This window comes from Salvelinus fontinalis, chromosome 42 (assembly GCF_029448725.1).
Source record: "Salvelinus fontinalis isolate EN_2023a chromosome 42, ASM2944872v1, whole genome shotgun sequence".
Lineage (NCBI taxonomy): Eukaryota > Metazoa > Chordata > Actinopteri > Salmoniformes > Salmonidae > Salvelinus > Salvelinus fontinalis.
Window position 1 is genome coordinate 2,945,571 of NC_074706.1, and position 14,015 is coordinate 2,959,585.

At 42.4% G+C, this 14,015-nt stretch overlaps 1 protein-coding gene across 1 annotated transcript; it reads right to left on the reverse strand.

Annotated features, from left to right (window-relative positions):
* Positions 1–4,319: 4,319 nt before the first annotated feature.
* On the reverse strand, positions 4,320–6,422 carry LOC129841056 (C-type lectin domain family 4 member M-like). The gene is made up of 6 exons (XM_055909165.1): positions 6,236–6,422; positions 5,980–6,081; positions 4,819–5,101; positions 4,724–4,731; positions 4,540–4,685; positions 4,320–4,463 (listed from the first exon to the last, which is right to left on the reverse strand). The coding sequence occupies exons 1-6, from the start codon at positions 6,420–6,422 to the stop codon at positions 4,359–4,361; spliced, it is 831 nt and encodes a 276-aa protein (XP_055765140.1). The 3' UTR covers positions 4,320–4,358.
* Positions 6,423–14,015: the final 7,593 nt, after the last annotated feature.

Genomic DNA, 14,015 nt, shown 5'->3' on the forward strand with positions numbered 1-14,015 from the left:
CCTTCACATGTTTTATGCCAAAACATTCATATTTCCACCCTGTCTTTTAGTACAACATAACATATACATACTGGTTACATCTAATGACACAACTCTCTCTGCACTGATTCCACTGTTCCACATGACATCTACCTACATGAACTATTATAAAACTCTACAGCTCTACTCTATTCCACAGGAGGAGAGAAAGCATCACACAGATCCTGAGATACAGGGACAGAGTCAAAGGTGTCCCTCTGGTGGACGTAGTACTAACTACAGGTACAGCTGTAGTGTTGGTGACAGAGACCTGGGTGGATATAGTACTAACTACAGGTACAGCTGTAGTGTTGGTGACAGAGACCTGGGTAGATGTAGTACTAACTACAGGTACAGCTGTAGTGTTGGTGACAGAGACCTGGGTGGATGTAGTACTAACTACAGGTACAGCTGTAGTGTTGGTGACAGAGACCTGGGTGGATGTAGTACTAACTACAGGTACAGCTGTAGTGTTGGTGACAGAGACCTGGGTGGATGTAGTAGTTTCCCAAGATGCTTTTGGGAAACGGGGCCCTGGGTTGTAGAGCTCACAACTACCCCAACAGAGTCCTTCACTGAGCCCAGACACACACTCATGTTGCCTGCCCTGTCCTCTACCACCAGTTCTAACTTCTAACAGCAGGTGGCACTGCAGTCCACAGGGTCATATTTTTTGGCTCTGGGGCCCACTGCCATAGAACTGTTGAGGGTCCCTTTGCCCGGGCATAGGGTGATGCAGATGATGCCTGTCTCGTTGACACCGTCGGTGAGGTTGGCAGAGCGCTGCCAGTTTGAGGAGCTGCATGCTAACGGGCAGTCAGAGGAGACCACTGAGGTGTAATAACAACAGTTTTAGTAGCTGCATGCTGCCGGACAGTCAAAGGAAACCACTGAGGTGTAATAACAACAGTTTGAGGAGCTGCATGCTAACGGGCAGTCAGAGGAGACCACTGAGGTAAAATAACAACAGTTTGAGGAGCTGCATGCTAACGGGCAGTCAGAGGAGACCACTGAGGTACAATAACAACAGTTTGAGGAACTGCATGCTAACGGGCAGTCAGAGGAGACCACTGAGGTACAATAACAACAGTTTGAGGAGCTGCATGCTAACGGACAGTCAGAGGAGACCACTGAGGTATAATAACAACAGTTTGAGGAGCTGCATGCTAACGGACAGTCAGAGGAGAACACTGAGGTATAATAACAACAGTTTGAGGAGCTGCATGCTAACGGGCAGTCAGAGGAGACCACTGAGGTATAATAACAACAGTTTTAGTAGCTGCATGCTAACGGGCAGTCAGAGGAGACCACTGAGGTACAATAACAACAGTTTGAGGAGCTGCATGCTAACGGACAGTCAGAGGACACCACTGAGGTACAATAACAACAGTTTGAGGAGCTGCATGCTAACGGACAGTCAGAGGAGACCACTGAGGTATAATAACAACAGTTTGAAGAGCTGCATGCTAACGGACAGTCAGAGGAGACCACTGAGGTATAATAACAACAGTTTGAGGAGCTGCATGCTAACGGACAGTCAGAGGAGACCACTGAGGTGTAATAACAACAGTTTTAGTAGCTGCATGCTAACGGACAGTCAGAGGAGACCACTGAGGTACAATAACAACAGTTTGAGGAGCTGCATGCTAACAGACAGTCAGAGGAGACCACTGAGGTATAATAACAACAGTTTGAGGAGCTGCATGCTAACAGACAGTCAGAGGAGACCACTGAGGTATAATAACAACAGTTTGAGGAGCTGCATGCTAACGGGCAGTCAGAGGAGACCACTGAGGTATAATAACAACAGTTTGAGGAGCTGCATGCTGCCGGGCAGTCAGAGGAGACCACTGAGGTATAATAACAACAGTTTGAGGGGCTGCATGCTGCCGGGCAGTCAGAGGAGACCACTGAGGTGTAATAACAACAGTTTGAGGAGCTGCATGCTAACGGACAGTCAGAGGAGACCACTGAGGTGTAATAACAACAGTTTGAGGAGCTGCATGCTAACAGACAGTCAGAGGAGACCACTGAGGTATAATAACAACAGTTTGAGGAGCTGCATGCTAACAGACAGTCAGAGGAGACCACTGAGGTATAATAACAACAGTTTGAGGAGCTGCATGCTAACGGGCAGTCAGAGGAGACCACTGAGGTATAATAACAACAGTTTGAGGAGCTGCATGCTAACGGACAGTCAGAGGAGACCACTGAGGTACAATAACAACAGTTTGAGGAGCTGCATGCTAACAGGCAGTCAGAGGAGACCACTGAGGTATAATAACAACAGTTTGAGGAGCTGCATGCTAACGGACAGTCAGAGGAGACCACTAAGGTATAATAAGAACCCGTTGTTATCAAGGTAATCACATGTATATCTGGGTTTCATCCGGTTTACTCAGCCCAACATCACATGCACAGTAGCACTCAGTGCACCCTGGGAGCAGCGCGAGCAGTGATGTCGTCATTATGTCATCAAAAACATGGCAGACATTAGATGAATATACATTTTTGTAAATATTTTTTATCGGCCTCAGTGATAATTATCTGAATAATTCAATGGCTATATTGTGCACAAAGGTGATGACTAAAGTGTCTTATTACACATTTTCCAGTCTGACTGCCTAGCGTCTGTTAAACTGCAGTACCGAAACAAAACTGTTGGAGCAATCGAAACAGTGCTTCTAGACCAGTAACCCTTTTCCTCTTGGAGGAGATGCCTGGTAGCCCTCAATGGGGAGTGGTAAATATCGGATGTAACAGCCCCAAGATAATTCAGGGAGTTTCCAGAACTCCCCCTTCCTTTCTGCTGATTTGGACCCTCTGTTTACTCCCAAATATACATCAACATGTTCAGGACTACAAACATGGGTCATTATTTTTTACCTTTATTTAACTAGGCAAGTCAGTTAAGAACAACTTCTTATTTTCAAAGACAGCCTAGGAACAGTGGGTTAACTGCCTGTTTAGGGTCAGAACAACAGATTTGTACCTTGTCAGCTCAGGGATTTGAACTTGCAACCTTTCTGTTACTAGCCCAACACTCTAACCACTAGGCTACCCTATAATATCCATACAATTGCTTTGACAGTACAAACTGCTCAAGTGGATTTTGAGGGTGAGTAGTCTTAACCAGTGAGGATGAGATGGCGACATAATTGGCCACAGCCCACTTCTCTCCTAATGAACCTGATTGGTTGAGTTTGAGTGACTGCTGGTTGAACCACTGAAAATACCCACTTCACTTCCCTCTTTTGTTACCCATATAAGGGAACAGCAGTTAAATGTGAGCATTTGATATTGTGCCTAAATGTAACTTAACAACAAAGACTGACTGTCAAAAATTATTAAGTAACATCCATTGATACCCTTTGATATCTCTACTACATTCATTGATTGGTGATACAGTCAACTCCTATACAGTGTATGTAATGGTGGTTTGGTACTGTTGAGAATGTTATCACCAGGTCTAAATTGGAGCTTGTAAATATCTGTAGCAAGTAAGAAGATTGCATTTTATCTGGAAATGGTGAAATGCACTGCATGCAGAGTGTTGACAAAATCAAATGTACTTGATGTTGACTCATACACAGGAAGTTATGTCAGGAAATAAGTAAGGCTTTTATTAATATGCTAATACAAAGAAATACAACATGTGTGTTGGTTTGAGACACAGAGAGAGAGAACTGTAGGTTGCTGTATGTGTTACAGTATGTTGTCATGGTGATTTTGAAACGCTTTCTCACAAATCCAGTTGAGTTTGCTGTCGCATGACAAGTCATTCCATGCCTTCAGAGGACTCTGATCTTTGTGTATCTCAGCACAGTCCTCGTTCCCAGTAGGACCTGCATTATCAGGCTGCTTGTCATACCAGTACCTAAAGGGTTAAAAACAGTCAGATAGCATGGTTAATACCAGTACCTACAGGGTTAAAAACACTCAGATATCATGGGTAATACCAGTACCTACAGGGTTAAAAACAGTCAGATATGATGGTTAAGACCAGTACCTACAGGGTTAAAAACAGTCAGATATCATGGTTAATACCAGTACCTACAGGGTTAAAAACAGTCAGATATCATGGGTAATACCAGTACCTACAGGGTTAAAAACATTCAGATATCATGGTTAATACCAGTACCTACAGGGTTAACAACAGTCAGATATCATGGTTAATATCAGTACCTACAAGGTTAATAACAGTCAGACATAATTTAGAACATCACAATCCTAAATAATATACAGACATGTTTCATAGTTAACTGTGTTGCCTGCCATCAATGACAATTACCTCTATAGAAAAAGGTTGATTGTTTTATTGACAGATTAGTTATCATCTCTCACCCTGTGGTCAGTGGGGTGCCGTCCACCCATTTCCAGGTCCCCTCCTTAACAGAGTCAGTCAGACCAATCCAGACTCTCTTCTTGAGGTTGAAGAGAAACTCCTGTTGTTGACAAAGATAAATATATAATAATGTTTGATCATTTCTACCCATCTCTCTCTCTATCTCTCTCTCTCACCTGTTCCTCTCTGCTGTTTATGATCACCAGGTCTGCTCCTCTCTCCAGACAGTCCTGTCTGCTCTTCTCCCAGGTTTTCTCAGTCGTCTCAGAGAGGAAGTACCAACTGGATTCAAATTTCTGCCAGCCTTCAGGACAGGTTTGTTCTAAAAGAATATGACATGAATTTCCTTCAACTTATCACCCTGGATACTTAATGAAAGAATACAGACACACTATACAGTTTGTTGGATGAATGATCATTTGTTACTGTAGGTTTACTCACTGCAATTGGTAAGCCTCCCGCTAAGAAAATCTCTCTCAGTCTGTAGTTGGTCTCTTTCTTTAGTCAGGTTGTTGTTACTGGTCTGTAGCTGGTCTCTCTCTTTAGTCATGGTGATGTAAATTGTCTGTAGCTGGTCTCTCTCTTTAGTCAGGTTGTTGTAACTGGTCTGTAACTGGTCTCTCTCTGTAGTCAGGTTGTTGTTACTGGTCTGTAGCTGGTCTCTCTCTTTAGTCAGGTTGTTGTAACTGTTCTGTAGCTGGTCTCTCTCTGCAGATGAGTTCTTTGAGACGTTGCTGTCTGCAACAACAATAAAGACGAAGTTGCTTACTAAAATAGATCATATCAGAACTATTACATCTGAATTATAATAACTATTTAAACAGTGAACAAAAATATAAATGCAACATGTGTTGGTCCCATGTTTCATGAGATGAATTAAAAGTTCCCAGAAATGTTCCATAAGCACAAAAAAGCTTATTTCTCTCAAATGTGTTTACATCCCTGTTCGTCAGCATTTATCCTTTGCCAAGATAATCTATCCACCTAACAGGTGTGGCATATCAAGAAGCTGATTAAACAGCATGATCATTACACAGGTGCACCTTGTGCAGCAGAGAATAAAAGGCCTCTTTAAAATGTGTAGTTTTGCCACAGATGTCTCAAGTTTTGAGGGAACGTGCATCTGGCATGCTAACTGCAGGAATGTCCACCAGAGCTGTTGCCAGATAAATTAATGTTCATTTCTCCAACATAAGCTGACTCCAATGTTATTTTAGAGAATTTGGCAGTACGTTCAACTGGCCTCACAACCACAGACCACATGTAACCATGCCAGTCCATGACCTCTACATCTGTCTTCTTCACCTGTTGGATCGTCTGAGGGAGGGTGCTGAGGAGTATTTCTGTCTGTTATAAAGCCCTTTTGTGGGGAAAAACTCATTCTGATTGGCTGAGCCTGGTTCCCCGGTGGTTGGAATCTGGCTGCCAAGTGGGTGGACCTATGCCCTCCAAGGCCCACCCATGGCTGAACCTCTGCCAGTCATGTGACAACCATAGATTAGGGCCTAATGAATTTATTTCAATTGACTGATATGAACTGTAACTCAGTAAAATCTTAGAAATGTTTGCATGTTGCATTTATATTGTTGTTTAGTGTAGATATACTATAGACTTACATTGGACAGACAGGCCTATGATCCCAGCCAGTAGGAGGACACACAGCAGCCCCAGACACACTGCAGAAACTCCAGAGGGTCTCTTCCACCACTGAAAATGTACTGATTCACACATTATTAAAGATATTTGATCATGTGTTTTACTCTATCATCCAGCATTGGGACAAATACATCTGTAGTACTATAGGGTAATCTCACCTGTTTAATGTTTTGTGTGTGTAACTTATTTGCGTGTGTGTGTGTGTGTCTGTGTTACCTGAGTGCTGGTCTCCTGGTCCATTATTAGGAGCAGTGTCTGCTGTCTCTTCTCTCTTGGTGCTGGTCTCACTGTCTCTCAGGGTGTCTGCACTGACATAGATATCCACAATCCTCTCCTCCATCTCACCTCTGTTAAACTTGACCTTCTTGGTCATATCAGGCACAGCATAGATGACCTCAGACATCTCCAATAACTTGCTGTGTTTTCTGTCTGTACTCGGGTTCTGGTACTATCGTTGTCTCTCTGTCTGTGTCTGTTTCTGTCTCTGCTCTGAGTCTATAACTAACTGTTTATGATGTCATCCTCAGAATAAAATGGAAATGTAGAAGAGGAAGATAATAAAAGTGTAACATAGTGGTTGAGGTTGGGACCATTTCTGCACCAGTTTAACTTTATAGCTGATTCCTGAGAACAGAGGACTTACTTATCAGGAGAAACAGTATAACCTCATGTTGTGTCTAATGTACTGACCTCATGTTGTGTCTAATGTACTGACCTCATGTTGTGTCTAATGTACTGACCTCATGTTGTGTCTAATGTACTGACCTCATATTGTGTCTAATGTACTGACCTCATGTTGTGTCTAATGTACGGACCTCATGTTGTGTCTACTGTATTGACCTCATGTTGTGTCTCATGTACTGACCTCATGTTGTGTCTAATGTACTGACCTCATGTTGTGTCTAATGTACAGACCTCATGTTGTGTCTACTGTATTGACCTCATGTTGTGTCTAATGTACTGACCTCATGTTGTGTCTAATGTCCTGACCTCATGTTGTGTCTAATGTACTGACCTCATGTTGTGTCTAATGTACTGACCTCATGTTGTGTCTACTGTCCTGACCTCATGTTGTGTCTAATGTACTGACCTCATGTTGTGTCTAATGTACTGACCTCATGTTGTGTCTAATGTACTGACCTCATGTTGTGTCTAATGTACTGACCTCATGTTGTGTCTAATGTACTGACCTCATGTTGTGTCTAATGTCCTGACCTCATGTTGTGTCTAATGTACTGACCTCATGTTGTGTCTAATGTACTGACCTCATGTTGTGTCTAATGCCCTGACCTCATGTTGTGTCTAATGTACTGACCTCATGTTGTGTCTAATGTACTGACCTCATGTTGTGTCTAATGTACTGACCTCATGTTGTGTCTAATGTCCTGACCTCATGTTGTGTCTAATGTCCTGACCTCATGTTGTGTCTACTGTACTGACCTCATGTTGTGTCTAATGCCCTGACCTCATGGTGTGTCTAATGCCCTGACCTCATGTTGTGTCTAATGTACTGACCTCATGTTGTGTCTAAGGTCCTGACCTCATGTTGTGTCTAATGTCCTGACCTCATGTTGTGTCTAATGTCCTGACCTCATGTTGTGTCTAATGTACTGACCTCATGTTGTGTCTAATGTACTGACCTCATGTTGTGTCTAATGTCCGGACCTCATGTTGTGTCTAATGTACTGACCTCATGTTGTGTCTAATGTACTGACCTCATGTTGTCTACTGTCCTGACCTCATGTTGTGTCTAATGTCCTGACCTCATGTTGTCTACTGTACTGACCTCATGTTGTGTCTAATGTACTGACCTCATGTTGTGTCTAATGTCCTGACCTCATGTTGTGTCTAATGTCCTGACCTCATGTTGTGTCTAATGTCCTGACCTCATGTTGTGTCTAATGTACTGACCTCATGTTGTGTCTAATGTCCTGACCTCATGTTGTGTCTAATGTCCTGACCTCATGTTGTGTCTACTGTCCTGACCTCATGTTGTGTCTAATGTACTGACCTCATGTTGTGTCTAATGTACTGACCTCATGTTGTGTCTAATATCCTGACCTCATGTTGTGTCTAATGTACTGACCTCATGTTGTGTCTAATGTCCTGACCTCATGTTGTGTCTAATGTACCGACCTCATGTTGTGTCTAATGTACTGATCTCATGTTGTGTCTAATGTCCTGACCTCATGTTGTGTCTAATGTACTGACCTCATGTTGTGTCTAATGTACTGACCTCATGTTGTGTCTACTGTCCTGACCTCATGTTGTGTCTAATGTAATGACCTCATGTTGTGTCTAATATACTGACCTCATGTTGTGTCTAATGTACTGACCTCATGTTGTGTCTAATGTCCTGACCTCATGTTGTGTCTAATGTCCTGACCTCATGTTGTGTCTAATGTCCTGACCTCATGTTGTGTCTAATGTACTGACCTCATGTTGTGTCTAATGTACTGACCTCATGTTGTGTCTAATGTCCTGACCTCATGTTGTGTCTAATGTCCTGACCTCATGTTGTGTCTAATGTCCTGACCTCATGTTGTGTCTAATGTCCTGACCTCATGTTGTGTCTAATGTCCTGACCTCATGTTGTGTCTAATGTACTGACCTCATGTTGTGTCTAATGTACTGACCTCATGTTGTGTCTAATGTCCTGACCTCATGTTGTGTCTAATGTCCTGACCTCATGTTGTGTCTAATGTATTGACCTCATGTTGTGTCTAATGTACTGACCTCATGTTGTGTCTAATGTCCTGACCTCATGTTGTGTCTAATGTCCTGACCTCATGTTGTGTCTACTGTCCTGACCTCATGTTGTGTCTACTGTCCTGACCTCATGTTGTGTCTAACGTACTGACCTCATGTTGTGTCTAATGTCCTGACCTCATGTTGTGTCTACTGTACTGACCTCATGTTGTGTCTAATGTCCTGACCTCATGTTGTGTCTAACGTACTGACCTCATGTTGTGTCTAATGTCCTGACTTCATGTTGTGTCTAATGTACTGACCTCATGTTGTGTCTAATGTCCTGACCTCATGTTGTGTCTAATGTCCTGACCTCATGTTGTGTCTAATGTACTGACCTCATGTTGTGTCTAATGTACTGACCTCATGTTGTGTCTAATGTACTGACCTCATGTTGTGTCTAATATCCTGACCTCATGTTGTGTCTAATGTCCTGACCTCATGTTGTGTCTAATGTACTGACCTCATGTTGTGTCTAATGTCCTGACCTCATGTTGTGTCTAATGTCCTGACCTCATGTTGTGTCTAATGTCCTGACCTCATGTTGTGTCTAATGTCCTGACCTCATGTTGTGTCTACTGTACTGACCTCATGTTGTGTCTAATGTACTGACCTCATGTTGTGTCTAATGTCCTGACCTCATGTTGTGTCTAATGTCCTGACCTCATGTTGTGTCTAATGTCCTGACCTCATGTTGTGTCTAATGTCCTGACCTCATGTTGTGTCTAATGTACTGACCTCATGTTGTGTCTAATGTACTGACCTCATGTTGTGTCTAATGTCCTGACCTCATGTTGTGTCTAATGTCCTGACCTCATGTTGTGTCTAATGTCCTGACCTCATGTTGTGTCTAATGTCCTGACCTCATGTTGTGTCTAATGTCCTGACCTCATGTTGTGTCTAATGTCCTGACCTCATGTTGTGTCTAATGTACTGACCTCATGTTGTGTCTAATGTATTGACCTCATGTTGTGTCTAATGTCCTGACCTCATGTTGTGTCTAATGTCCTGACCTCATGTTGTGTCTAATGTATTGACCTCATGTTGTGTCTAATGTACTGACCTCATGTTGTGTCTAATGTACTGACCTCATGTTGTGTCTAATGTACTGACCTCATGGTGTGTCTAATGTACTGACCTCATGTTGTGTCTAATGTAAACCTCATGTTGTGTCTAATGTATTGACCTCATGTTGTGTCTAGTGTACTGACCTCATGTTGTGTCTAATGTACTGACCTCATGTTGTGTCTAATGTACTGACCTCATGTTGTGTCTACTGTACTGACCTCATGTTGTGTCTAATGTACTGACCTCATGTTGTGTCTAATGTACTGACCTCATGGTGTGTCTAATGTACTGACCTCATGTTGTGTCTACTGTACTGACCTCATGTTGTGTCTAATGTACTGACCTCATGTTGTGTCTAATGTACTGACCTCATGTTGTGTCTAGTGTACTGACCTCATGTTGTGTCTAATGTACTGACCTCATGGTGTGTCTAATGTACTGACCTCATGTTGTGTCTAATGTACTGACCTCATGTTGTGTCTAATGTACTGACCTCATGTTGTGTCTAATGTTCTGACCTCATGTTGTGTCTAATGTACTGACCTCATGTTGTGTCTAATGTCCTGACCTCATGTTGTGTCTAATGTACTGACCTCATGTTGTGTCTACTGTACTGACCTCATGTTGTGTCTAATGTACTGACCTCATGTTGTGTCTAATGTACTGACCTCATGTTGTGTCTACTGTACTGACCTCATGTTGTGTCTAGTGTCCTGACCTCATGTTGTGTCTAATGTACTGACCTCATGTTGTGTCTACTGTACTGACCTCATGTTGTCAACTATACTGACCTCATGTTGTGTCTACTGTACTGACCTCATGTTGTGTCTACTGTACTGACCTCATGTTGTGTCTACTGTACTGACCTCATGTTGTCTACTATACTGTTCTCATGTTGTGTCTACTCTACTGACCTCATGTTGTGTCTACTGTACTGACCTCATGGTGTCTACTATATTAACCTCATGTTGTGTCTACTGTACTGACGCCATGTTGTGTCTAATGTACTGACCTCATGTTGTGTCTAATGTCCTGACCTCATGTTGTGTCTAATGTCCTGACCTCATGTTGTGTCTAATGTACTGACCTCATGTTGTGTCTAATGTACTGACCTCATGTTGTGTCTAATGTCCTGACCTCATGTTGTGTCTAATGTCCTGACCTTATGTTGTGTCTAATGTCCTGACCTCATGTTGTGTCTACTGTCCTGACCTCATGTTGTGTCTAATGTACTGACCTCATGTTGTGTCTACTGTACTGACCTCATGTTGTCTACTATACTGTTCTCATGTTGTGTCTACTCTACTGACCTCATGTTGTGTCTACTGTACTGACCTCATGGTGTCTACTATATTAACCTCATGTTGTGTCTACTGTACTGACGCCATGTTGTGTCTAATGTACTGACCTCATGTTGTGTCTAATGTCCTGACCTCATGTTGTGTCTAATGTCCTGACCTCATGTTGTGTCTAATGTACTGACCTCATGTTGTGTCTAATGTACTGACCTCATGTTGTGTCTAATGTCCTGACCTCATGTTGTGTCTAATGTCCTGACCTTATGTTGTGTCTAATGTCCTGACCTCATGTTGTGTCTACTGTCCTGACCTCATGTTGTGTCTAATGTCCTGACCTCATGTTGTGTCTAATGTACTGACCTCATGTTGTCTACTATACTGACCTCATGTTGTGTCTAATGTCCTGACCTCATGTTGTCTACTATACTGACCTCATGTTGTGTCTACTGTACTGACCTCATGTTGTGTCTACTGTACTGACCACATGTTGTCTACTATACTGACCTCATGTTGTGTCTAATGTCCTGACCTCATGTTGTCTACTATACTGACCTCATGTTGTGTCTAATGTCCTGACCTCATGTTGTCTACTATACTGACCTCATGTTGTGTCTAATGTCCTGACCTCATGTTGTGTCTAATGTACTCACCTCATGTTGTGTCTACTGTACTGACGCCATGTTGTGTCTAATGTACTGACCTCATGTTGTGTCTAATGTACTGACCTCATGTTGTCTAATGTCCTGACCTCATGTTGTGTCTAATGTACTGACCTCATGTTGTGTCTAATGTACTGACCTCATGTTGTGTCTAATGTCCTGACCTCATGTTGTGTCTATTGTACTGACCTCATGTTGTGTCTAATGTACTGACCTCATGTTGTGTCTAATGTCCTGACCTCATGTTGTCTAATGTACTGACCTCATGTTGTGTCTAATGTCCTGACCTCATGTTGTGTCTAATGTACTGACCTCATGTTGTGTCTAATGTCCTGACCTCATGTTGTGTCTAATGTCCTGACCTCATGTTGTGTCTAATGTACTGACCTCATGTTGTGTCTAATGTACTGACCTCATGTTGTGTCTAATGTACTGAGCTCATGTTGTGTCTACTGTACTGACCTCATGTTGTCTAATGTACTGACCTCATGTTGTGTCTAATGTACTGACCTCATGTTGTGTCTAATGTACTGACCTCATGTTGTGTCTACTGTACTGACCTCATGTTGTCTAATGTACTGACCTCATGTTGTGTCTAATGTACTGACCTCATGTTGTGTCTAATGTCCTGACCTCATGTTGTGTCTAATGTACTGACCTCATGTTGTGTCTAATGTCCTGACCTCATGTTGTGTCTAATGTACTGACCTCATGTTGTGTCTAATGTACTGACCTCATGTTGTGTCTAATGTACTGACCTCATGTTGTGTCTAATGTACTGACCTCATGTTGTGTCTACTGTACTGACCTCATGTTGTGTCTAATGTACTGACCTCATGTTGTGTCTAATGTACTGACCTCATGTTGTGTCTAATGTACTGACCTCATATTGTGTCTAATGTCCTGACCTCATGTTGTGTCTAATGTCCTGACCTCATGTTGTGTCTAATGTACTGACCTCATGTTGTGTCTAATGTCCTGACCTCATGTTTGTCTAATGTACTGACCTCATGTTGTGTCTAATGTACAGACTTCATGTTGTGTCTAATGTACTGACCTCATATTGTGTCTAATGTCCTGACCTCATGTTGTGTCTAATGTACTGACCTCATGTTGTGTCTAATGTACTGACCTCATGTTGTGTCTAATGTCCTGACCTCATGTTGTGTCTAATGTACTGACCTCATGTTGTGTCTAATGTACTGACCTCATGTTGTGTCTAATGTCCTGACCTCATGTTGTGTCTAATGTACTGACCTCATGTTGTGTCTAATGTACTGACCTCATGTTGTGTCTAATGTACTGACCTCATGTTGTGTCTAATGTCCTGACCTCATGTTGTGTCTAATGTACTGACCTCATGTTGTGTCTAATGTACTGACCTCATATTGTGTCTAATGTCCTGACCTCATGTTGTGTCTAATGTCCTGACCTCATGTTGTGTCTAATGTACTGACCTCATGTTGTGTCTAATGTACAGACTTCATGTTGTGTCTAATGTACTGACCTCATATTGTGTCTAATGTCCTGACCTCATGTTGTGTCTAATGTACTGACCTCATGTTGTGTCTAATGTACTGACCTCATGTTGTGTCTAATGTCCTGACCTCATGTTGTGTCTAATGTACTGACCTCATGTTGTGTCTAATGTACTGACCTCATGTTGTGTCTAATGTCCTGACCTCATGTTGTGTCTAATGTACTGACCTCATGTTGTGTCTAATGTACTGACCTCATGTTGTGTCTAATGTACTGACCTCATGTTGTGTCTAATGTCCTGACCTCATGTTGTGTCTAATGTCCTGACCTCATGTTGTGTCTAATGTACTGACCTCATGTTGTCTAATATTCTGGGGGGGGGGGGGGGGTTTGGGGTCCTACGGCACTGTGTTTTCATTGTTGATTGAAAACACATTTAACAATGAGTCTGTTATACTGACTCCATGTTGTATCTGATGATGTGTGAAACATACAGTAACTACTGGGACTCCAAAGTTACAATCAGGAAATAAGTAGGAAACATTTTCATATGCAAATACAAACCATGTAATGTGTGTGTCCCCATTTCCAGGTCATCTTCATCATGTCAGTCAGGCCAATCCAGGCTCTCTTGTTGAGGTTGAAGAGAAATGTCTGTTGTTGAGAAAGATGTAGTTAACTACAAATGGTCTGTATGTGTAAAATAAAATACACTACTGACCAAGGAATGTTAGTCCAGAACCC